The 27,384-nt window shown below is 38.8% G+C and overlaps 1 protein-coding gene across 3 annotated transcripts in view; it reads left to right on the plus strand.

The window, feature by feature from the left end:
• Positions 1 to 24,085, plus strand: part of LOC140211110 (serine/threonine-protein phosphatase 4 regulatory subunit 2-like) — a 72,643-nt gene extending 48,558 nt beyond the window's left edge. For all 3 annotated transcript variants that reach the window (XM_072280589.1, XM_072280590.1, XM_072280591.1), the window contains 6 exons: positions 16,496 to 16,589; positions 18,323 to 18,360; positions 18,454 to 18,534; positions 19,734 to 19,874; positions 20,714 to 20,961; positions 22,589 to 24,085. In XM_072280589.1, the coding sequence (XP_072136690.1) occupies positions 16,496 to 16,589; positions 18,323 to 18,360; positions 18,454 to 18,534; positions 19,734 to 19,874; positions 20,714 to 20,961; positions 22,589 to 22,881 (895 nt within the window). In that variant the 3' untranslated portion in view covers positions 22,882 to 24,085. The remainder of the gene's footprint in view (positions 1 to 16,495; positions 16,590 to 18,322; positions 18,361 to 18,453; positions 18,535 to 19,733; positions 19,875 to 20,713; positions 20,962 to 22,588) is intronic.
• Positions 24,086 to 27,384: the final 3,299 nt, after the last annotated feature.

The following is a 27,384-nucleotide window of genomic DNA, read 5'->3' on the forward strand; positions in this document are numbered from 1 at the left end:
CAGATTCTTGTGGCTACCATCTGGAACCTCCAGAATTAAAGTATAGTCACAGCTGGGTACTGCTCTTGCATTTCTCAAATGTACCATCTTCCCTTCCTCTACCCCTGCATGACCTCCTGCTGATCTACTAAGGCAAAGTTCATTAGCTGTTGCGTTGAATAGCCTTGGAGTGTCTCTATTTGTATCTCTGGAATCTTACTCAGTGCTTCAAACAGAATGAAGAGTGCACTTTGCTGTTCTATCGCTGAGCTGAAGTGTTCTAACCAAATTTGAGTCACGTGTACTATATATGTAGTTGCTTGGAATCTTTCAGAAAAGTACTTAGCTGCATAAGTGTTGCCAAAAAGGGATAGCTGATATGTAATAAACCCTAACCCTTCTCTCATTTACTGTAAACTTTATGAAAGATTTGTATGTAGTCACACAAAAAAGCTTGTTCATATGAGGCCAAATTCTCAAAGAGTACTGGAGATGTTGTGCTTCTTTTACGCACTTTAATTTCAGTTCTTTTTGTCCATATTTGATGAGTTTGTGGCTTGGCACTTCACATTTGTGACTGCTCCTTGATGCTCTTGAGATCATTAGTTGTATGTTTATCAACTTGTTTTCACTTTTAATTAAGTAATCAAATATGTTGCTGTAACTATCCTTAAACTTTGAACAATTTCTTTGTAATCATTTTCTTTTCATTTTCTGATTAGCCCGTTGCGAAATACTACAACTCAGTACTTATTACCTTGCAATGTCACAGTTAATCCGATTAATCAAAAAAAAACTGTTGCTATTCTATTATTTGAAAAAATATTTAATAGTTCACAAGATTTGGTACCAAAAATTGGTACAATCAGTGATGAGTTTCTAATTAGGATGATAGAACAAGTATAACTTTATGACAGAGTAGCAACATGGAAACAGGGTTTCTGTCCGCTGAGTCTGTGCTGACCATCACACTTTTTCTTAACAAACGAATCCTCACCTTGTTTATTCCACTACATTGATATGAGCTCCCTCCAAATTCTGCCACTCATCTACAAACTAGGAACAATTTTCAGTGGTCTATTAACTTAAACTTTCTTAGAAGGTGGAAATGCATCTTGTTGCAAAGAGAACCTACAAGTACCGCACAGCCACTTTGCCATTTTTATCCATTTTCTTGGTGATGGTTTGGCATGTTTATTCCTTCTCTTCCATCTCTTAGGTGCCATTGTGGTAATATTTACAATTTTTCAATAGGTAAATTTAATGTCAGAAATGTATACAATATATATCCTGAAATTCTTTATCTTTGCAAACATCCACAAAAACAGAGGAGTGCCCCAAATCTCCTCTCCCCTCCCCACCCCCCCAGCTCTTCCCTCCCACACACAAGCAGCAGCAAGGCAACGACACCCCTCCGCCACCATCAAAAAAGCATCGGTGCCCCCCTCCCCCAACAAGCACTCAAGCATGCAGGCAAAGCATCAATAAAGACACAGACTTGCAGTATCCCAAAGACGACTCATTCACCCGTCCCCCTCTCAACCCCCCTCTCAACCCCCTCCTCAAAAAAAGGGAAAAAGAGGTGTACCTTTTTCACAGCGAGAGGGGAGATGTAACAAACAACTCACTGGTTTATGATGTTAAAAGTCTGCTGTGTCGCTTTTCCCGAGCTCTGCGTCCAGAGAGTTGGCCCCAGAAGGGTTCAGGTCTCTGGACACACAGCCTATGGCAGCTAACCTGCTGCTCCTAATGTTCTGTGTTCTCCCGCAACACCTCAGTCAGGGGCAGCGGTCTTGAATCAGCCACGAAGCCCCAGAGCCACGAAAATCTGGTACCCTGAAGGTGCGCTAGACTTCCAGGCCACATGGTTGGGATAATAAAAAGTGGCTTGTCGTGAGGCTGTGAGAGCAGGTCTCATTCCTGCGGAGAACTGATGACAGAGTATAACTCCAGGTCAGGGTTTTCAAAAGAACCTTGAAAAGGAAAAAAAGATATCAAAGATAGAAATAGAGCTACTTTCGAAGATGCAAGCAAAGGAGTCACCGTTTAGCGCCATCATCACTTTGCTCCGTTTTTTCTCCCTCTTTCTGATTCTGTCATTACAACTTAAAATTAACTCACCTTTGTCAGCTGGTTAGCCATCTGGTTTTTGCTGCCTAATCTGATTAATAAATTTAAATTACTTGCCTGGTTTTTGTGGTCAGTGACCAAATGGTCTTGCTCACTTCTTAGATTGAAGAAAGTTGTCCAGACTCTCCACTTCCAACACCATTCAGTGTTGGGCCTCAATCATCAAGCAGACAGATCACATCGAAGAACTAGCAGTCAGTATACCAGAAGCAACACCCCCCAAAAAAAATTACTTTAAAAAACTTCTGAGTGTGAAAGAAAGATATTGAGCATGAAAGCAGGATTTGGAAAACCTTAAATTTGTACGAAGGATTAATGAGCGAATTATATTTAATCTATGAGGTCAGGAGTTAGTATGACTAAGGGTACTTTTTAAACACATACTCACAAAGCAAGGTGTGTAATTCACTTTGTTTTTCAACATGAGATTTGCTTAAAAAGTTTGAAATATTACTATACTTAGAAAATCCTCAAATGTCTTGTCTTCTCTCCTCTTTCCTCCATATTGAGGCACCCTCTCTTGTGTTGAACAGCACTAAGTTCATAACACATGGAACAAATCTGGCAACTGAAAACTGGGTATTCTTGTGATGCAGTGGACAATAGTGGCAGCAGAATTATGCATTACAGTAATAGGTACCCTTGGGGCTCAGGATACATTTGATCAATACAATCAAATCAGGAAATCAATTCTGTTTTAATAAAGAGTCAATTAAGGCACGCCAGCCACAACCCCAGCTTGCCTAAAAATGCAGTGACAACGTAGTATACCTGCAACACAGTATAAACATGCTAAATGTCAAGACAAAGCTGAGCAAGCCTTCAATCAGTGGATCACATCAAAAGTTGAAATCCTGCCACATCTTGTTTTGATATCATACCTAACAGCACAGCTGGCAGAACTGCTGCCTCACTCCAGGTTCAACTCCGACAGGTTCTGTCTGTTGAGTTTACATGTTCTCTGTGGCTGGATTTCCTCTGTTCTCGTTTCTTCCCACATCCCAAAAATGAGTTGGTAGTTTGGTGGAAAAGGCTAGTGGGGGTGGGTGAAATATGGGGAGAATAAAATGGGTTCTTGTGTGATTAGTGTAAATGGTCATCATGAGCAGACTGGGTTTAAATGACTGCTTCCATGCTATGTATTATTAGATTATGATAGTTGAACAGCCAACGGAAGGAGTAAGTGTCAAGAACATCCCTGTTCTCAGTGTTGACAAGAACGTTAAAGCTGAGGCTAGAGCGTAAGTCATTGTATTCAGCAGGAAGTCTGACGAGATGAATAGTCATGATTTCCTCCTGAGAAAACCACCATCACAGTGACTGCAATGCAACAGTTGACTAAACATGGCATCAAAAATCTATGGTAAAGCTCGATGGTTAGTATAAAAAAAACTTTTAATAGGTAAGAGTAACCAGTGTTTCATGCTACTTCTGTAAAAAAAAAACAAGCAAATTTTCATGTCATTTATACCTTTTGTATATCTGACAACAATAAACTTTGTCATACCCCACACAAAGTAAAATGGTTGTAGCATCAAGATTTTTTAGTTCTGTGGCACCAGTCTAGCTACCTACCATTGGCATTCATTGTTGATGATATAAACAAGCACCTGGGAGTCACCAATGCTCCAAAATTTAAATATTATCTCAAAATTAAATCTAGCTGTTTGCCCTCTGTTGCTGTTAAACTGACTGGCAAGTTACTCTTTACTCCTACTGTGTTTGTAAAACAGCGGTACAATTCTAATGGCACCATTCCATAAGCTCAGGAAGGAATGGCTTCAGCAGTTTCATCACCTACTTTTGAAAGCATGGGATATATTTCAAATCAGGCTTGTAATTTATTCACTAATTAAAATACAAAACCCTTTTAATATTTCCATTTAACTGATGGATATTTCACTCTAATTTCGTACTATGATAGTAGCATCTTCTCTCTTTAAGAATCTGTCTCTATACAGGTTAACATTTTGGTCCTTAATGGGACTTCATGCATTTATCGAATGCTTTTGGATTTCTTAGTTTTAATTGTCAGTATTTTTCAGACCTCTTTATTTTCCCAATTTCCCTTTTAGTTTGTACTTTCAATATTAATGTTCCCTTCCTCGCCATCTTTTTTTTATATTCACCAGTACTGAGAGTAATTTTGAATTCTGCTTAATATTTTGTCCTTACTCATTATGATGTATCTTTGGGATATTGCTTTCATTAACACCAAATGGATTCCTCCTTGCCCCCCACCACCATCTCTTGAAAGTTTCATAGCTTTTCAGAAATATCTGTGATCCTGAAATGGTGAAACAGCATCACGGCCTCGAATTGCAGGTAACAGTGCCATTTTCCCCACTTAGCCATATTTTTCACTTACCAAATTCTGAGATTCATGCTCTGTGGAACTTTATTCTAAAGCAACTTCTTCTAAAACTCAATCCCCATTGGAAAGTTACTGGCCACTTAATTGTGCTTTTGCCATCACCAAGTGGGTTGTATGGCAGAGTGCTAATTCAGTAAAGTGGCAATTGTACCTGTGAACAAACTGGGCTGATTCCCTACTAAAAATGTTTTCTTAGCTGAAGGAGTCAAAATGTGAATTTACAACTGTATTTTTGCAGTGGAAAATCACAGGGCTCCCTCCTGTGTTCATAAAAGAAACTGCAGTTGACATAAAATTTGTATTGGCAATATAAATTGAGCATCAGATTGTCTGTTCTGAGTGTTCGGGATTGGTTGTTACAACCTCTATATATACTTGGATGTGAGGTCTCCTTTCATCATGTGACGAGTGACAATTCCCATCACTGATTGCACTTTTGTCACCATGACACTGACAGAAGCAGAATGAGGTCATTCGGCCCTTAAGTCTGTCCTGCCATTCATTCATGGTTGATTTACTATTCCCTTACCCCATTCTCCTGCCTTCTCCCTGTAACTTTTGATCCCATTACTAATCAATAGCCTATCGACCTCCGCTAAAAATACACCCAGTAACCCGGCCTCTGCAGCCACCTGTGGCAATGAATTATTCAACTCTGGCTAAAAAAAATACAGTAAGAAGCTCTTTTACCGAAGCAGTATGATACTAGCAACTGCCTGGTGTATGTGGTGGATTTTTGAAAGCTAATGTAATTAACTAATGTTGCTGTCACATCTTATTCTGAATTCTTTTCTACTTCCCACCCTCCTTGGGCTGGAGGGAGAGAGGGGAGGGGATCGCATTCTGCCCTTCAGTGTGATGTTGATGAAGCTATGTTACAAGAGTTCTAATAATTTTTTTCATTGTGTACAGAAATCCACAGGAGTCGCTGTGCTTCTATATCTATATCCTGCCACTAGAGAGCTCTTTATGCTCTCTGTTCTTTCCAATGTGACTGAAGTAGGATTCTGTTTTAGCTTCCTTTAAATCAGGGGTTCCCAACCTGGGGTCCACTGACCCCTCAGGTAATGGGAAGACTTCAAAGACCCAAACCAACATTTTAAAAATCTTTGGATTTTGTAAATAACAAAGATCAATTATTCCATTAGCTGTAATATTTGAAAAGTACAAGCAAGTAAGCTGTTTAGTGATGGTTGGGTTACTGCTTTTTTTTTTGTTAATCACTTTGGAGAAACCATTGTACAGGAATCCATCGAGTGCCACTGAACTGAGGTACTGAAAGGAGTGTTCACCAGCTGCTTGTATTTAAAACAAACCCATCTTTCTGCATGTTAACATAACCTGGTGAGTAGGTGGATATAGTGCAAAAATGCTGAGGCAAAAGCTTAATAGTGTACTACTGTTTTAACTTTTTAAATTCTTCACTTCTGAAGCACTGCATAGTATAGTGTGATGGGTTCTGGATAACATCAAGTTAATCGGCATCTATTTCATTTCATTTCATTACATTTGGCTTTAACCTCAAAGCTTCTTCATGAGTCAGTGTTCTAAAATGAAATGAGGTACTGATGGTCAGGCTCCTTTAATTCTTTGTGCTAAAGCAGGCCATTTAGGTAAATGGGTTCGCAGCAGGGTTTATACTCTGGATCCCTAACCATTCTTCATCAAATTTCTGCAATGTTCCTCCTTCATTTCTCCATGTGACCATCTAGCTTCCCCTTGTAGTTTATAGTCACACCACATTCTCAAAAAGGAATTATTTCTGAATGTCTATTAGATAAATTCTAAGAAAAAAAGCCCACCTTAAATTCCAACTCAAACCACCTTATTTTAACAGCCTTCATTTTGTGTATTTACAGATGAGGAATGGGCTCTCTGGTTCAGGAATACTAATAATACTGGATGCGTTCAGTTATGCATAAACACAAAATTAAAATAGTAATGATGGTACACTTTGAAAACAATTGATGGAGAAGCTATTGTTTATGGAATGGATATGGTACTTGCTTGCCCTGACTGTCGTACAGAGAGAGCCGATTGAATTAATCCACATACCCAGGTGAAGTGGGGGGGGGGCGGGGGGAGAGGTGGAGGTTGTTGGTGGAAAAGGTGGCTATCATTTGAGATGTAATGAAGAGCGCAAGTGACATTGAAGACCATCCCCAAGACGTCTGGGTGTTAGTGAAGAAACAAGATTGAGGGGAAGCCTAATTTCCTTTTAAATGTATTAAGCTAATTGAAGAATGTTAAATATTTCTGATATACTGAGTTTAAAAATGTATAGCATTATATACTCTGCAAATTGGTTGACCTTAGATTCTAGATGGAGTTTAATGTCAGTGGAGTGATAGATTTGATAGATCTGTGATACAGCACATTTTGGATCCAACAATGTATCAGGTACCTGGAACCACCTGAGTGCGGCCACGTTTCCTTTAGAACAGCCTTAGCGCTGATTGGTCCGAGAAATCCTAACGACATTGTCACTAAAACCCATTCTGCTATTCAGTGAGCTTGTGATTGATCTGTGACTAAATTTCTTTGGCCAATTTTGTCCCATATCCCTTGCCTATCATAATTAAAAATCTGTCTAGTCTGTGCATGGTTTTTAAACTTTTGACGTTGTTCTATTTTCACTCTGGTGGTGGCATTGCGACTGAAAATGCTCTGTGCAGGTGTTTGATGCTGTATGAGAAATACAATTAGTAACTTGTGTAATCTGCTCAATTACATTGGTCAGGGTGATCTAAACATACATTTTTCCCCACCTCTCTGGTATTCTTGCACTCTCATGCTATTCCCCTCACTTCAAAAAAAAACTCAATAGAAATATCTGACTGTTTGACCTAGAATTAGATGTATTCAAGATTGCATCTTAAGATGTTTTATTTGCAGAGGTAATTGTGCGACTGTAAAATGGTTTGTTTAAAGCTACTGCTGATAGTAGTTAACTATTATTATCTATTTAGATATTTAACACCTTTATAATCATACGTCCAAATGATCATAATTTGAATTTGTTGACAAATATCATTGTTATATATGCCATTTTTGTTTTTGCACGATTAACAATTAGTACCCTATTTAGTCCTGTTTTTTTAGCCCTATTTATGACATTATGAATGTTTCCGTTATTACAAAAGGTAATGGCTGTGACTGCCTCTTATTCTAATGTTTTGTTTTTCTGTAGATGATCAAAATACTGAGGTAGTTCACATCGTATTGTTTTTGAACTTAAATTCAATTTACATTATCTATTTCATCCTGAAACTAGGGTGGTTTACACAGTCTAAGGTAGAACCACTGCCAAAAAAGTTTTCAATTGGTAGGTGTTAAATGATGGTGGAGAAAGATTAAGCTTATGGAACATTGTATCCATCCATTATTCATTGGTTTCGATTGGTTATTCTATTGATCAGGTTTTCCTCTGCAACACGGGTGTGTTTAAACTAAGTAGTGGGGTGGGGGGAGGGGAAGAACTGGAAACATAAGGATGGAGATAAAGGGAAAGTGAGAATAAGAAAAGTTAAGAAAGACAGCAGAATCAACAGAGCAGAAAGCTCAAGAAGGGATCATACAGTATGGCCAAGTGAAATAGGAATTGATATGGGAGGTGAGGGGAGTAATGAATTAAAAGTATTGTATATGAATGCACGGAGTATAAGAAATAAAGTGGATGAGCTTGAGGCACAGTTGGAAATTGGTAAGTATGATGTTGTGGGAATAACAGAGACATGACTTCAAGTCGACAGGGCCTGGGAAAGGAATATTCAAGGGTATACGTCCTATCAAAAGGACAGACTGATAGGCAGAGGGGATGGGGTGGCTCTGTTGGTGAGGAATGACACTCAGTCCCTTGCGAGGGGAGACATACAATCAGTATGGATAGAACTGAGAAATTCTAAGGGTAGAAAGACCCTAATGGGAGTTATCTACAGGCCCCCAATCAGTAGTCTGGATGTAGGGTGTAAATTGAATCAAGAGTTAAAGTTGGCATGTCGCAAAGGTAATGCTACAGTTGTTATGGGGGACTTCAACATGCAGGTAGACTGGAGGAATCAGGTTGGTACTGGCCCCCAAGAAAGGGAGTTTGTGGAGTCCCTCCGAGATGGATTCTTAGAACAGCTTGTACTGGAGCCTACCAGAGAGAACGCAATTCTAGATTTAGTGTTGTGCAATGAACCAGGTTTGATCAGGGACCTCGAGGTAAAGGAGCCATTAGGAGGTAGTGACCATAATATGATAAGTTTTAATCTACAATTTGAGAGGGAGAAGGGAAACTCAGAAGTGTCAGTATTACAGTTGAACAAAAGGAACTATGGTGCTATGAGGGAGGAGCTGGCCAAAGTTCAATGGAACAATACCCTAGCAGGGATGACAGTGGAACAGCAATGGCAAGTGTTTATGGGAATAATGCGGAAGATGCAGGATTAGCTCATTCCAAAGAGGAAGAAAGATCCTAAGGGGAGGCTGTGGCTGACAAGGAAAGTAATGGACAGTATAAAAATAAAAGAGAAGAAGTATAACATAGCAAAGACGAGTGGGAAGCCGGAGGATTGGGAAACTTTTAAAGAGCAACAGAAGGTAACTAAAAAGGCAATACGTGGAGAAAAAAATGAGGTACGAAGGTAAACTAGCCAAGAATATAAAGGAGGATAGTTAAAGCTTCTTTAGGTATGTGAAAAGGAAAAAAATAGTTAAGACTAAAATTGGGCCCTTGAAGACAGAAGCCGGCGAATTTATTATGGGGAACAAGGAAATGGCAGATGAGTTGAACAGGTACTTTGGATCTGTCTTCACTAGGGAAGACACAAACGATCTCCCAGATGTAATAGTGGCCAAAGGACCTAGGGTAACGGATGAATTGAAGGAAATTTATATTAGGCAGGAAATGGTGTTGGATAGGCTGTTGGGTCTGAGGGCTGATAAGTCCCCGGGACCTGATGGTCTGCATCCCAGGGTTGTTACGGAGGTGGCTTTAGAAATCATGGACGCATTGGTAATCATTTTCCAAAGTTCTATAGATTCAAGATCAGTTCCTGTGGATTGGAGGGTGGCTAATGTTGTCCCTCTCTTCAAGAAGGGAGGAAGAGAGAAAACACGGAATTATAGACCGGTTAGCCTGACGTCAGTGGTGGGAAGGATGCTGGAGTCAATTATAAAAGATGAAATTATGACACATCTGGATAGTAGTAACAGAATTGGTCCAAGTCAGCATGGATTTGCGAAGGGGAAATCGTGCTTGACTAATCTTCTGGGATTTTTTGAGGATGTAACTATGAAAATGGACAAGGATGGATGTAGTGTACCTGGACTTTCAGAAAGCCTTTGATAAAGTCCCACATAGGAGATTAGTGGGCAAAATTAGGACACATGGTATTGGGGGCAAAGTACTGACATGGATTGAAAATTGGCTGGCCGACAGAAAACAAAGAGTAGCGATTAATAGGTCCCTTTCGGAATGGCAGGCAGTGACCAGTGGGATACCGCAGGGTTCAGTGCTGGGACCGCAGCTGTTTACAATATATATTAATGACTTAGATGAGGGAATTAAAAGTAACATTAGCAAATTTGCCAATGACACAAAGCTGGGTGGCAGTGTGAAATGTGAGGAGGATGTTATGAGAATGCAGGGTGACTTGGACAGGCTGGTGAATGGGCAGATGCATGGCAGATGCAGTTTAATGTAGATAAATGTGAGGTTATCCACTTTGGTGGTAAGAATGGGAAGGCAGATTATTATCTAAATGGAGTCAAGTTAGGAAAAGGGGAAGCACAACGAGATGTAGGTGTTCTTGTATATCAGTCACTGAGAGCAAGCATACAAGTACAGCAGGCAGTGAAGAAAGCTAATGGCATGCTGGCCTTCATAACAAGGGGAATTGAGTATAAGAGCAAAGAGGTCCTTCTGCAGCTGTACAGGGCCCTGGTGAGACCACACCTGGAGTACTGTGTGCAGTTTTGGTCTCCAAATTTGAGGAAAGACATTCTTGCTATTGAGGGAGTGCAGCGTAGGTTCACAAGGTTAATTCCCAGGATGGTGGGACTGTCATATGTCGAAAGATTGGAGTGACTGGGCTTGTATACTCTGGAATTTAGAAGGCTGAGAGGGGATCTTATTGAAACATATAAGATTATTAAGGGATTGGACATGCTGGAGGCAGGAAGCATGTTCCTGCTGGTGGGTGAGTCCAGAACCAGAGGCCACAGTTTAAGAATAAGGGGTAGGCCATTTAGAATGGACTTGAGGAAAAACTTTTTCACCCAGGGAGCGGTGGATATATGGAATGCTCTGCCCCAGAAGGCTGTGGAGGCCAAGTCTTTGGATGCTTTCAAGAAAGAGATGGATAGAGCTGATAAAGATAGCGGAATCAAAGGTTATGGGGATAAGACAGGAACTAGATACTGATAGTGGATGATCAGCCATGATCACAGTGAATGGCGGTGCTAGCTCGAAGGGCCAAATGGCCTACTCCTGCACCTATTGTCTATTGTCCTAAAGGAAATTAGTGTCACAGTAGCATTACAAATGCATAATATACAAATATTAGAAGAGAAGTAAGAAAGAATAAAAAAACAAGTTACCTTAAAAATGTACAAGATTTCCAAGTTCACACTGAGAAGATGGTAGTGCAAGAATTACCAGAATGTTGTACAGTAATGGGTGCACATTCACAGAGCCAGGCTTTCTAATCAGTTCAATGCCCAGCACACCATCGCACAGAAGATTGCACTGGCAACAACAGACTGGTAGAACATGTGAAGGAGAGGCCTGCATACTCCAAAGGACCTCAGTCTCTTCAGGAAGTAGAAGTGACTCTGGCCCTTGTACATAGTCTCTGTTGGTGCTCCATTCAAGTCTATCGTCCTGGTACACCCCAGGTATTTGTAGATCCCCATCACATCCAAGTCCTCACTGTCATTAGTAACAGGGAGCAGTGCAGGCTTTGTCTTCCTAAAGTCCATCACCATCTTCTGTGCCTTACTGATGCTGAGCTGCAGATGATTCAGCTTGCACCATTTGATAAAGTCCTCCAGGACCCTGTATTCATCCTCCTGTCCACGATTTATGCATCAAACTATTAGGTCATCAGTGAATTCTTACAGATGACATAACTCAGTGTTGTACCTAAACCCGAGGTATATGGAGTAAACAGGAAAGGAGCCAATACAGTCACCTATGGGGCTCCTGTGCTGCTTATAGCCATGTCTGACACACAGCTCTGAAACCACCCAAAGAGGTCTGCCATTCAGGTAGTCTGTTATCCAGAATACAACAGAAGTGCGAACCTGAATTGAATGGAGCTTTTCCCCCAGCAGTGAGGGCTGGATGCACCATTTTGCTTTGTCCTGGTTTGCCTGAAGTGGCATCTTCAGTCAAGTGTTACTTTGGTTCGAATGTTTTGTCTTCCAAATGCTGGCATAATTAAGACACAGCAACAGTTTAGTTTTGTATTTCTTGGGCAGTGAACATATTTGTCATGGAGGTTCACTTAGCAGGCTGCTGTAATGCTTTGTTTTGAAGTGTGTCACATGCTGTAAATTTTCAGCTACATTAGCTGATATGTTCTGTTGTTTAATCATGCAGATTACTGGAACATTATATCAGCATTGCTCCATTGACATAACACAATAATTGGTTAAAGGCCATTGGATGTTTTGAAAATGGGATCTCTGTATAAATTCCTTTTTCAATATTTTTATTAATTTCTACACAGAAGAATAGAGTCCAAGAAAATGCATATTATAAAACTAAAGAAAAAATATAATAATACCAGATACATTATATTGAATCACATTAACGCACTCCTTACCCTATATTCAAATACGTTTGTGGATTAGATTAGTTCGTATGTTAGAATATATAAAGTCCAAACAAGAAAATCTGCAGATGCTGGAAATCCAAGCAACACAAACAAAATGCTGGAGGAACTCAGCAGGTGAGGTAGCATCTGTGGAAAAGAGTATAGTCAATGTTTCAGGCTGACTGTATCCTTCTATGGAAAAGGGTATAGTCAGCTTGAAACGTCGACTATACTCTTGTTCTGTAGAAGCTGCGTGGCCTGCTGAATTTCTTCTGCGTTTTGTGTGTGTTGCTTTGTATAACTTATTTAACTAATTTGTACCAATTATTTATTCTGTTATGTGCTGCTGTTTTATATATTCAGATGCATGCTGGCTTAATGAGCAGCAGCACCTTGAGCCACACTGTCTTAAGGTGGAGTAGGAGAGGTGTGGCAGGTCACCAGTATGATTTTTATTTAAAAATTTTCTTTTGGATTCCTTTGAAAATTACAGGAAGGTGTAATGTGTTTGTAATTGTTGTTTGCATTCCTTCATTGATGGTTGTTTCCAATATTTTGGAAGATGCATTATTGAATATTATCTAATTTTCACACACCTCATTGCTGAAACAGTTGTTAAAATTGTTTACCTACAATTTGCTGTTAAAGAAAATGAGCAATTAATTGTTAAACTGCCTGAAGGTCAGATTGGTTTTGTAATTTATTTTCAATTGCTGAAACTTAAACTTAATTGTTTTGTTTCAATTTGGAAATGTATTCTGTATTCTTTGTTTCAGATAAGATTCATTGCAGTACTTTACAGTTACCATTCACAGTGCTGAAATAGCAATTTCCTTGTACCATTTTCATCTCTACTCTCTGGGGTCTCCTCTGCATTGGGGAAAATTAAGTCCATTTTGACCATTGGTCTGCAAAACACCCTTGTTCAGTCCAGAACATTGCCCTTGACTTTCTGATTACCAGTCACTTAGATTTTCTGCTGTTTTCCGTCTCTGTGCCTGTACTTAGCCTTGTGCAATCTTAAATGAAGTTTGATATAAGCTCACGAAAAAAACACCTATCTCTTGATTGGGCAAGTCAATGCAATCTACAGTTGAAGTCAGAAGTTTACATATACCTTAGCCCAATACATTTAAACTCAGTTTTTCACAATTCCTGACATTTAGTCCTAGAAAAACATTTCCTGTCTTAGGTCAGTTAGGATCACTACTTTATTTTAAGAATGTGAAATGTCAGAATAATAGTAGAGAGAATGATTTATTTCAGCTTTTATTTCTTTCATCACTTTCCCAGTGGGTCAGAAGTTTATATACACTTGTTAGTATTTGGTAACATTGCCTTTAAATTGTTTAAATTGGGTCAAACGTTTTGGCTAGTCTTCCACAAGCTTCTTGCAGTACTGGTGTAACTGAGTCAGGTTTGTGGGCCTCCTTGCTCGCACACACTTTTTCAGTTCTGCCCACAAATTTTCTATCGGATTCAGGTCAGAAAATTATGTCAAGTCTGGTTCATCCTTGGGAGCAATTTCCAAATGCCTGAAGGTACCACATTCATCTGTACAAACAATAATACGCAAGTATAAACATCATGGGACCACGCAACCGTCATACTGCTCAGGAAGGAGACGCATTCTGTCTCCTAGAGATGGACGTACTTTGGCGTGAAAAGTGAAAATCAATCCCAGAACAACAGCAAAGGACCTTTGAAGATGCTGGAGGAAACAGGTAGACAAATATCTACATCCACAGTAAAACGAGTCTAGTATCGACATAACCTGAAAGGCTGCTCAGCAAGGAAGAAGCCACTGCTCCAAAACCGCCATAAAAAAAAGCCATACTACAGTTTGCAAGTACACCTGGGGACAAAGATCTTACTTTTTGGAGAATATCCTCTGGTCTGATGAAACAAAAATTAACTGTTTGGCCATAATGACCATCATTATGTTTGGAGGATAAAAGGTGAGGCTTGCAAGCCAAAGAACACCATCCCAACCGTGAAGCATGGTGATGGCAGCATCATGCTGTGGGGGTGCTTTGCTGCAGGAGGGACTGGTGCACTTCACAAAATAGATGGCATCATGAGGAAGGAAAATTATGTGGATATATTGAAGCAACATCTCAAGACATCAGCCAGGAAATTAAAGCTCTGCCACAAATGGGTCTTCCAAATGGACAATGACCCCAAGCATACCTCCAAAGTTGTGGCAAAATTGCTTAAGGACAACAAAGTCAATGTCTTGGAGTGGCCATCACAAAGCTCTGACCTCAATCTGATAGAAAATTTGCGGACAGAACTGAAACAGTGTGTCCAAGCAAAGAGACCTACAAACCTGACTCCTTTACACCAGCTCTGTCTGGAGGAATGGAACAAAATTCCAGCAACTTACTGTGAGAAGCTTGTGGAAGGCCATCCAAAATGTTTGACCCAAGTTAAACAAATTAAAGGCAATGCTACCAAATATTAACGAAGTGTATGTAAATGTCTGACCCACTGGGCAAGTGATGAAAGAAATAAAAGCTGAACTAAATCATTCTCTCTGTTATTATTCTGACATTTCACATTCTTAAAGTAAAGTAGTGATCCTAACTGACCGAAGGCAGGGAATGTTTTCTAGGATTAAATGTCAGGAATTGTGAAAAACTGAGTTTAAATGTATTGGGCTAAGGTGTATGTAAGCTTCTGACTACAGCTGTATATAGGGGTTCAACAGCTCACCCAGCTCTATCTTTCACAACCCAACTGTTGTTTCTTAACTTACCTTCCTGACTCTTCCTTTCAGCTCATGCTTTAATTCTCCTGCGTTTCACTCCAGATATCTCCTCCTTTCCCCTCACTCCACACTTACTCAGAATACAAACTTGTTTCTCAATTTTCCTAGTACTCGGGAAAGAACATCGATCTGAAACATTGTCTGATTTCCTTGCCACAAATGCTACATGATCTGTTTTCTATCCAGAAGATTGAATGTAAAAGTCATGTTGCTTTTCTCGTTTCTAGAAAAGACAGAGGGTTTTAATGAATTTTTGCTTACTGGGTTTAAGATCCAAAATATTTCATGAATGAATTCACTTTAATTTATTTTTTCCCTGCTGCATCAAGATTTTTGAAATAGTTCCTTTCTGCCCTTTCTAAAATGTTAAATAGTTTTTCTGGATGTGGAGTTTTTATTATAAGCATTGCCTTGAATGGTTTTGATCAGTTGTCACTCCTTTGGAGCTTTGTCATTCAAGTTGAATGAGTGAGATGATAAATGAGGCAAATGGGGTGTTTCTTTGACATAGAAAATATACTGTAAAAGCAGATTGTTTATTGTAAAAGTGTGCAGCTTTGCCAGTTGTTTATATCATCAGTTAAGTATTTTCCCCTTGACCATAAGGTTTCAAATAGCTGCATATACTAAGCAATCAGTATTTTCCTGGCCTTGGCACGTTGGTAGCTATTTCCTTCAGGCTTTGTGAAAGCAGAGGGAAAACAGCAGTACAACTGTGCAATAATAAGCCCACCCTTCAATCTTAACCTCTTCAATAGTCCACTTGAGACTTTGAAGGACAGTGTGAGGAGAATTCCTGCTTTTAAGCAGGGCTTTGTTTTGATTTCTTAACCAAAGATGGTACTTAGAGCAGCTGAACCACACAAGAATGCAGGCCTAGATTCTTGTCTCTGAAAATGGTTCTGAAACACACAGCCTTCTGTAAGAGGAGAATGACTGTTCTGTGACTATTTATGTATTTTTTAAATCATAAGTATAATGATTGGAAGCAGTTCCCTAATGACAGTACTCCAGTGTATTGCATTGAATTGCCAATGTTCTGGTCCTGAACTGATGTACAAGGCCATAACCTTAATTCCCTGGAAGAAGTGTACTGCCATAAACACTGATAAAATATAATGGGTTGATTAAAGTAATTGAGTAACAGGTTTTTAAAATAATTATACCAATCTGTCAAAACAGGCACTTTGTTGCACATAGCTGCTTTAATTCTACTCACGGGGCCAGCTTGCGTCATAGTGGTCTCAGGTTCCTAGTTTGGCAGAACAGTATGTAAGAAAGGCAGATTTGCTTAAGAAATTGATGTCCAGTGTAATAAGGAAATGAACATCTGTTTTGCTGGTCTCCTTCAGATCTCCAACTTTGCACTTAATCCAATACCAATTCTTCTCAATCGATATTCTGGTTAATAGATGATGTACTTGTTTATGCTTACAGTATTCCCTTCACAATCCAGCGTCTATGTGAGCTGCTTACTGATCCTAAGAAGAATTACACTGGGACAGACAAATTTCTCAGAGGAATTGAAAAGGTAACCAAGAATCTAGAAATTAACTAACTTTGATACCAGCTATCTAATCCACAGGCATCCAATTTTTAATTATACCACAAAGTCCTCAGTTGTCAAAAGATTGAGGATTAGTACAATATTTTCCACAGCTGTGGGTAAGTTAGATCACGTTGGGTCGAGTAATTTAACTCCTGGTCTCCCTCTTCTGAAGCTTGACACAGTCCAGAACAGAGTACCCTCCAGCATCGGTGCAGAGAGGCTACAGCCAGTGCCATCAACAGGGGTCCAGTTACTTTGGCTGCTCTGTTATCCCTCATATATCCAATTACTAGGGTTTTGAGTTTATGGAGACAGTACCACCAAAAGGTTCCTCTCTCAAGTTGTAACCAATCTAAATTATTGCTGATTTGCCGTTTCCAACAGGATTGGAGTATCTTCATCAGGACTGCTCTAGTGGTTCAAGAAGCTGGCTTGCTTTCTCAGGAGAATCGGGAATGGGCAATTAATGCTGGCCTTGCCATTGGCTCCCAGGCTATGAAAAATTCTAGAATATTTTATCCACCTCATGGTTCTGAAAACCAAAATCTAAAGTTCGTCATGTACATATGCTAATTGAGCAGGGATCAACGCTTCCATTTTGTAAGCAAAAGTAGTTCATGACATATTTTTCACTTCTGTTTGTAAAAAAAAATTCAAATGTTGATGTATGGATGAATGTAAATGAATGATTTATCATTAATATAAACAGTACATTTAAAAGAATGTACATATTTTTGGAAAAAAAGAACAGCTTTATGCAGGGTTTTTTACAGCCCCAAATTGAGTTGCAGACAAGGCAGTTTAGGAGTGTAATTATTATTTTAATGAATGAATCCCAGCTTGCTTGTGCACATGTAATCTGTTTCCTGTTTATTGAAGGGATGGCCTTTGCCAAAAGGTTAAGGAAGCATCCAAGTAGAAAAAAATGAATACAAGATAATAATTGCCTTTTCTTTAAATAAAAGTTGCATCGTGCTAGAAAATAGGCTTTGTACGTATATCTAGGAATTCAAAAACAGAAATGGGTGATTCATGAAGTCAAGCTGTCCTAGCTCTGCTATGCTGTTGGAACATGACTCATCAGAACTTCCACGCCTGTTTGCTTACTTTTAGCAATCAAAATTACCCTGCTTTCAACTGATCCCATTTCCAAAGGTTTTAGCATATTGAGTTGGGAGTCTTCTGGATATCGTTCATGACCTATAAGGTTATACCCCAATTTAGCATTTCTACCCACCAAATCATTTTGTTTCTTTCTTTTGCTCTATGCTATCTTTGATTTTCAGATTCCATGGACTTCAAGACTCATTTGTTCTGAGCTCTGTGATTTAACTCTTGAAGTCCTGATGTCAGGAAATTATACTTTTAAGAACCTTCACCAAAGATACATGTATCTTTTCCTGTGTGTGTGAAATCTAATTCTGTTAATATTGTAATATTGAAGAATTACTTCCTATTGATTTTAAATTTATACTTGTGTTGTAGCTTTAATTGTGTATACAGGAATCCAAACCTCTTCCCTCTATTGCTTTCAATCAATCTTTCTTGGGTTTCATGTGGGTGACATCGAGTGTAGCAGACTGAACTCCATCTGTTGCAATTGTGCTGATATATTTGGTTTGAAATATTTGCAGTGAATGTACCTCATAATATTAGCAAGATTTTAGGTACAGAATTGTCCTTAATCTCACACACTTTTACTTTGTAAATTACAGAACGTTATGGTTGTCAGCTGTGTGTATCCCTCAACAGAGTAAGTAAATTTAAAAACATTTTACTGTTCAATAATTTTATTACAAGAATTGCTTAATGCTTCAAAGATTTGAATTCTCCCTGACTTTCTTAGGAAGTACAACTTTGGCTCAAATAGTTTGAATCGAGTGAATGGCATCATGCTGTCAGGAAGCCATACTGCTTATACAGATAGGTGAGCTACAGTCTGCTTTGTTTTGTGAAACTTATTTATATATGGCTGTCTTTTACAATGATGATAACAAATGTGAATATAAGGCCTCCCCAGTGTACAAACACATACTCGTGTACATAGGAACAATCCTTTGGGAGACCAGCAGTACGACTTTGTCATTGACTCTGGGTCTGCAGGCATCTTCTGCCACCTGGGAATTTAGTTCATGGCTGTATTTCTGACTTTGAACTGTGTGGTTACAAACAGTTCATGGGAATGAAATTCTGCCATAACCTGGTGAGGAATTTTTCATAAAGTGCAGGGTGGGTGAGATATTTCACAGTAGTCACTGTAGAATTACAAGTGTTGATTGGATTTGTGTGCAGTTGCTGGTTTCAGTACACTCAAATGCTTGTTTGCATTAGAAGCAGAGTAGCACGGTAACATAGCGGTTTTCTGTAATGCTACTACAGCTCCAGCATCATGGGTTCAATTCCTGCAGCTGCCTGTAAGGACTTTGTACGTTCTCCCTCTGACAGTGTGGGCTTCCTTTTTGTGTTAGTTTCCTCCCATACTCCAAAGATGTATGAGTTGGTTAGGTTAATTGGTGGCATGAGTATAATTGGGCAGCTTCGTTTATTAGACCAGAAGGTATGCTGTTTCTTTAAATAAAAAATAAAACATTAACATCAAACAAGGCCTTGAATAAAGATCTCAATACTTGTTTCCAGTGATAACTCTCCCAGTTCCATGAAATAAACTTCCTATTGCTTTGAGGCCTGAAAATAAATTGAGCATGCTTACCAATGTCCCGACCCAAAAAATTCAGTGGACTTCAATTTTCTTTTAACAGCTGGATTGGCTTTACTTAAACCAAAGGACTTCATTTGTTTGAAATTGTGAATAATTTCAGTTAGAAGGATTCAAAATATGGAGCCCTCTGGTGGTAACATAGCTGTAAGATTATATATAGCTCTGAGCTATGAGACATAGCTATAATGTATTGAGGCAATGTACATAGATCGCCATAAATGTGTTCATTTTGTTCATTACTGAATGCAAAGCATTAGCTTTATGGGAAAATGTGCTTAGTGGCATTATCAAAATGAAATTAAATTTAATACATATGTTTAACTTTTGATTCCTGTTCAGAAATCATTTTGTCTTAATTGAATCCTTGCAGTTGTTCTTGCTTACTGAAGTACTTATCTTGCTTTCAGATCTAATATCAATGGTCCTGGCACTCCAAGACCCCTGGGCCGATCAAAAGTTTCGTTATCAAGTTCTTTAACAACAAATGGTTTGCTGAACAGTTCTGACAGGGAATTAAATGTGCAACAAACGGAAGACAAATCTCATAGGTATATTTTCTAAATTAATAGATTGGTTAGTATTTGTTTAAAAAAAAAATACCAAGGGAAGTATCATTTTCAAAGTGTATGTATATGTCATGCTCATGTTTCTTTCATTGTTCAGCACCAATATAAATTTTTGCTAAACAGAAACTGGTTTCGTTATCGAGCATTATAACACAGTAATCATTCCTTAGATCAGGGGTCGGCAACCTTTTTGCCTCTGAGGGCTGGATCGCGTATTAATGAGCGGGAGGGTGGGCCAGATAAATGCCATAAAAAAACTTGAAATATGGGAATTATCCATTTAAATACACCTAGTTATGTTTTGCCTCAAATTAATGAATAACGCATGCTAAAAAATCATTTGTGCTTAAGGTTGCCTACCCCTGCCTTAGATGCGTCACCATGTAATCAAGCATCTCATCTGGTCAAAAGCTTGGTCAAAGCAGGTTTTAAGCATGATCTTAAAGAGGGGTGAGAGGAAGAAATTGCTGCTTTGGGCATCTTTGAATTGGGGCGGCCTGCAGATATTGAACACTGAGCTGAACTCAATATGGACATTGGTTTTGTGTTGTTTTTTAAATATATTGTGTTTTAGCTCATTCTTTTTGCAGCTTGCATGATTTGATTTTTGCATGGGGAGGAGTGATGTTGATGATCTTGTTGCCGTTTACATGATTTTTTTTGTGGGGGTGGGGGGGTTGGTGTTTTTCTTTGAACGAGTTCCATGGTTTTCTTTGCTTTCATGGTTGTCCGTGGAGGAGATGAATCTCAGGGTTCAATACTGCATACATAGATAATATATGTACTTTGAATCCTTTGAATATGTATTTGTATTTGAACAGTGATTCCCCCACATCCCATGGAGAAGACATGCAGAGTAGCTGTTCAAAAAATAAACATTTGGAGGATACAATGGAAGCTGAGGCTCCTGAAGTGAAACGACTGAAATTTGACAAGGAAAATGAGGAAGACGAGTCTGTACATTCTGAGGGTTCTTCAGAAATGCCTGAAGAAAGTGAGAAAACGAGAAAGCAGGAAGAAGCCAAAGATGCCAGTGAATTTACTGATCCAACTAACGTAGATAAAAATGGTACTGTATAGCTCAAATATTACATAAACTGGTCAGCAGAAATACCCTTTTAAAAAGCACATTTTGCAATGTTATTAAAATAAACTGTTAATGAGTCTGGTATTATTTCAGTCTTTACATGCTAACTGCAATACACAAAACTAGAATCATTTCTTAAATGCATATTGAACTCTTAGAATAAATCTTGCTGCACGATAATGTTTGAATCAAATCAGCTGTATCAAGCTGAAGAATTTTTTTTTACAACTTTGCATTTCAGGGATATCTATACTAAACCTATGTCTATATACTTTAGTAAGGCCTTTGGCAACACCCTTTACGGCAGGCTAGTCTGTAAGGTTAGATCTCATGGGATCCGGGAAGGATTGTGGATTGGATTCATAATTGGCTCAGTAATAGAAGGTAGAGGGTGATGATTGAGGATTCTTTCTGAGACTGGAAGCCCGTGTGTAGTAGTATGCCACAGAGGTCGGTGCTGAGATCTTTTTTTAATTTATGTAAAACCTGGATGTTAATGTACAAGGCATGGTTAATAACTTTATGGATATTACTAAATGAGTGTTGGTGTGGTTGGTATAGAGGGTAATGAAAAATTAGAAGGTATTTTGAGCAAAGGACATGGATTGAGGATTGGCAAATGAATTTCAATCCAGATAAATGTGAGGTATTGCATTTTGTGAGGTCAATTCATAGTAGGGCATGGGGAATTTAGCGAAATGGTGGGATCTAGGAGTGTAAGTACTTAGTTTGCTAAAACTGGTATGACACGTGGTGAAGGGAGACATTTGGAACGATGGCCTTGAATCAGGACATTGAACATAGGATCTAAGAAGTGTTGTTGCAGTTTTACAAGACATTTTTGAGTATTGTGCACAGTTTTCGTCAACCTCTTAAAGATGTTATTAATTGAAACACAGAAAAGATTTACTGGGATGTTGCCTAGACTTATGAGCTTAAGTTCCAAGGGGAGGTTACAAAGACTAGGACCTTATTCTCTGCGATGTAGGAGATTGTCTGGGTTGCCTGATGTTTCACATAAGATCATGAGGAGGTAATAGCTAAGGTGAAAGAATGTTTCATTTTTTTCCCCCCAGGAAAGGATGTTTAAAAACAACAAGACATAGGTTTCAGATCAGAGGCAAAAGGGCCATCTGTAGCAACTTGTTCATGCAAAGGGTGGTGCCTATTTGGACTGAGCTGCCAGAAATAGTGGTTGAGGTGGACATTTTAGCAACATTTAAAAGCCATCTAGATGAGCTGGGAGATGTATGGACGGCTGTGAGCCAAATACAGGCGGATAGGACCAGCTCGCTGGCCAACACAGTCACCAGCACCATCAAGCCTGAACATTTCTCCCCACTGAATTGCTCATTAATCTTCTGGGAGAGGATAAAGTGGATTTCTTCTGTCCTCTGTATTCTTGTGATATCCTGTATTTTTTCAGCATTTTTGCATGTGCTTTTACAATGCTGCTTAAACTATGACTATATTCTCTCAATCGTCCCTTGAACTTATGAATGTTTTTCTGAGATCAGTACATTATCAATTGAGCAATATTAACTACAAATGTACTCACTGCACATAGCACCAGTGAAGTGACTTCTGACAATATTTTGTATATCTACAGAACCGTCAAGTGCAAAAGTGAAAGCCTTGCTTGAATCTGATCAAGAGAAAGTTGATGTTTCATTTAAAAATATCAAGACTTCAGATGAAAATCAAATGGACCAATCAGACCAAACCAAGACATTAACTTACAAAGCAGGTGAAATCAGTGAAAATACTGACACTGTTAGTAACAGTGTGGACTGCAGCACTGCAGGAAAACCAGATACTCCACCGGAAACTCCAGAAATGCCTTCTGAGAGCCCAATGGAGAACAGTGCGGATGTTACAGAAGAACCAATGGAACAGGACTAAGAATAGAGATTATCTGTGCTGTATTTTCCATGAGGTGTTGATTTTACACTGTATAAATTTTATGTAATAAAGTGGACCTTTGTTTTGCAGATGAGGAGGGATAGACCTTTGCTGATCCCAGGAAGAGCTGTGCTAGATGAGAACTGTGAAACCAGCTCCTTTATATCTCATCTACAGCTCCCATCATTTTTTGTTTTGTTTGGTCAAATCAGTGGCTTAAGAATAGATTTTTATTTAGAGAAAGTTCTTAACTGGAAAGTAGAAGTATAACTTGTCAAATTGTTTTGCAGTTAATTGGACTAGGCCATTTACCATATTTTTTGTTAGTTTTTTTAAACTTTCAAAATTTAATTACATAGTCATTGTTTCAACTTTTAATACATATTCTTAAAACACTGCTGAAACCGAAGGTTACAACACATTCCAGGAAAAACTCTAAATTATACATCATTTCACTTCTGATCCTGCATTGATGGGATTGATTAATCAAAAAGGGAGTATGTGGTTCACATAAATGTGAAACAAAAGCTTCAGAGTTGTTTCAAGATCATTTTGTTTTGGTTGCAAAATAAATGCTTTTTTATTCACTGTTCAAGCTGCAAAAGGTGGGAAGTAGTTGCTCAATTTGTGCTCAGTGGTTAGAACATTGTGAATATTTGACTAAGATCATTTCAGTTAAAATACTTGTAGCATGCAGGCAGCAATGTTACACTTATACCACTGACTGCATTGAAGAGCTACGGCAATTAACCTGTTAATTTGGTATTGTGCCAGATCTTGTATACTGGTAATACAATTTTAGGAGGTGCATTGAACCACCATGATTTGTACAAAATTTTGAAGTGAAAGATATTTTTGAACATGCTACTACATATTGACAGCCAGTGATTGTACCTCTTTGGAGATGAGAACTCAAAGCACAAACGATAACCTGTACTTGTGATGTTTTCTGATTTCCAGCTTGTATATTCAAAATCCTTCAACTAACTTTCACAATTACTGGCTGTCAAGTTTGTACTTGTTTCTGGCAACTGTACTTTTTGATATTTAGAATTTTTAAATTTCTGTAAGTAGATTTTGTAGATTGTAATTGTTCACTGCCTTTGTGACACGTTATATAATTGTATAATTTGTGTGTAAACTGAATGCTATGGCTTTCAATACAGTATTCATATAAAGCAATAAATGTTATATCTGGACACAATCTGGAGATACACTCCAGTTCCCGTTGATAAAATTTGCACAGGTTTACCAGAGACCATAATGACTGCACGTAACTGGCAATCGACAAGATTGTCAGTTTTGTCTTTTCCTGTGAATGTAGTATTTTGCACTTGTTAAAGTGAATATTCTAAAGATATAGTTTTGTGGGATCTTAAATTAATTTTCTTATGAGAGAATTAACAGTCTTCATCCTAAGTGGTATGTAAAATTTTACAGGATGCATAAGCGCTGTAACATTGTTTCTCTTCAGTGCTGTGGTTGCAAAGGATATGCATCTTAAGTTGCTAATTAAACAATAGTTTCACAAGTTTTTTACCAATCTGATCAGCAAAAATGTTTTTGAATTTTAATCTTGATCTTAGTATCACTGGGAGAGCTTTAAAAGTACAGAAAAACAGGTTGATTTTTGTGCACATTTCTGCCTTGGGGGTGAAGGACTAGGGTATTTTTTTAACACACCAGCCTAACCATAACTTGGGTTGTCTTAGTAACACTTGAGCTGACCAACTTTTCAATCAGTTGAATAAAAAAGAAAATGGGGTTAATGAGTTTGTCACATTTACAAGCTAAGAACTCAGAATTGTATGGATAGAAATCAAGTTTGGATTTGACCTTTTCCTCTCACCCATTTCATTCCATCTTGTCGTTGTAGAACATATTCAACACCTAGAAATAGTAATATTGATTAGTAATATTTGAGAAGATTCTAGAATACACCAGTTAAACTATAATGGTAATGCAATTTTAATTAAATTTTATTTCATGTGTAATGCAGTCAACCATGCCTATGCTTTTCACGGAAGTCTATTGCCACCTCTCATCTGTCTAGTTTTTCTTTCGTAGTTCCAGTGAATTATCCCTTTTAAAATTATTAAGAGTTTGCTTCCAGTAGTGCATCTGATGCAGTTTAAACAGCTTGGGGGTGTCTTGCATTTATTCTTTGCTTTATCCACAAACTTGACATCCACTTGCTGAACAGTCAAAACTCTGGTTAGTTAACTTTGGTATTTTAATCATAAGGCCATAAGACAGGAGCAGAATTAGGCCACTCTGCCTATCGAGTCTACTCCGCCATTCCTTCATGGCTGATTTATTACCCCTCTCAACCCCACTCTCCTGCCTTCTCTCCAAAACTTTTGATAGCCTAACTAAACAAGAACCTACCAACCTATACTTAAAATATGCTCAGTGAGCTGGCCTCTACAGCTGTCTGTACAATGAATTCCACAGGTTCACCACCCTCTAGCTAAAGAAGTTTCTTCAGAGGCTGCCTTCTGGTCTCCTAGACTCAACCACTATAAGAAACCATCGTCTCCATATCCACTCTGTCTAGGTTTTTCAATATTCCATAGATTTCAATGCGATTTCCCCCCTACCTCCCTCATTCTTTTAAACTTCAGTGAGTATGGGCCCAGGCCCATCAAACCCTCCTTGTATGTTAATCTTACATTCCTGGAATCATTCTCCTGGATGTCCTTTGTACCCTCTCCAATGTCAGCACATAACTTCTTAGATAAGGGGGCAAAAACTGCTCTCAATACTCCAAATACAGTCTGACCAATGCCTTATGAAGCCTCATCATTATATCTTTGCTCTTTTAGTCCCTGAAATGAATGCTAACATAGCACTTTCCTTTTTTCTAACCACCAACTCAACCTGTAATTTAACCTTTAGGGAATCCTGCACAATGACTCCCAAGTTTTATTTTTGTATTTTCTTCCCACTCAAAAAATAGTCTGTACCTTTATTCCTACCAATGTGCATGACCACATACCATCTTCTAACTTTGCCCATTCTCCTAATCTAGGTCCTTCTGCGGACTCCCTACTTCCTCAGCACGACTGGCTCTTCCACCTATCTTTGTACTGTCTTCAATCTTGGCCGCAAAGCCATCAATTCATTCATCCAAATTGTTGACATAGAACGTGAAAAGAAGGGATCCCCATACTGACCCCTGTGGAACACAACTTTTCACTGGCAGCCAACCAGAATGGGGCCCTTTATTCCATTTCTTTGCCTCTTGCCAATCTTCTATCCATGCTGGTATCTTTCCTGTAATGCCACAGGCTCTTATCTCGTTAAGCAGCCTCGTGTGACACCTTTTCAAACTCTTGTGGAAATCCAAATAAACAATATCCACTGACTTCCCTTTGTCTATCCTGCTTGTTATTCCCTCAAAGATTTTCTCTTAAAGAAACCATGCTGAATTTGGCCTACTTTTATACATGCACCTCCAAGAACCCTGAAACTTCATACTTAATAATGGACTCCAATATCTTCCCAACCACTGAAGTCAGACTAACTGGCTGAAAATATCCTTTCTTCTGTCTCTCTCCCTTTATAAAGAGTGGAGTGACATTTGCAATTTTCCAGTCCTCTTGAACAATTCCAAAATCTTGAAAGATCATTAATGTTTCCATAATCTCATCACCTACCACTTCCAGAAACCTGGAGTGTAGTCCACCTGGTCCAGGTGACTTATTTACCTTCAGACATTTCAGCTTCCCGAACACCACCTGATTAGTAATAGTAACTGCATTCACTTTTGCCCTGCCTCTTGAATTTCAGGTATACTGTTAGTATACTCCACAGTGAAGAATGATGCAAAATAGTAGATCTTCTGCCAGTTATCTGTCCCCTCATTACATCCTCTCCAGTGTCACTTCCAGTGGTCCAATAACCAGTCTCACCTCTTTTACTCTTTAGTTATCTCTTCGATATTTTTGATTATCTTGCCTTCTGATTTCAGCTTGTCTTTCCTCGTGGCTTTTTTTTTCCAGTTCCCTTTTGTTTTTAAAAGCTTCCCAATCCTCTAACCTCCCACTGCTTTGCTATATTATATGCCCTCTTTTGATTTTATGCTGTCCTTGACTTCCTTTGTCAGCCGTAGTTGCCTCATCCACCCTTTTACAATACTTGCTGCATCTTCTGAATTTCCCTCTTGAAACTCCAGCCATTCCTGATCTGTCATCTCCGCTAGTGTCCCTTTCCAATCAGCTTTGTCCAGCTCCCCTCTCATACCTCTGAAATTCCCTTTACTCCATTGTGATACTGTTACATCTGACGAGCTTCTCTCAAATTGCTGGGCAAATTCTATCTTATTATGATCACGGTTTTCTAAGGATTCCTTTACCTTAAGCTCTCTAATCGAATCTGGTTCATTACACACCACCCATTCCAGACTTGCCTTTCTTCTAGTGGGCTGAACTACAAGCTGCTTTAGTAAACCATCTTGTAGGCATTCTACTAATTCCCTATCTTGGGATGCAGCAACACCCT

This window comes from Mobula birostris, chromosome 16 (assembly GCF_030028105.1).
Source record: "Mobula birostris isolate sMobBir1 chromosome 16, sMobBir1.hap1, whole genome shotgun sequence".
Lineage (NCBI taxonomy): Eukaryota > Metazoa > Chordata > Chondrichthyes > Myliobatiformes > Myliobatidae > Mobula > Mobula birostris.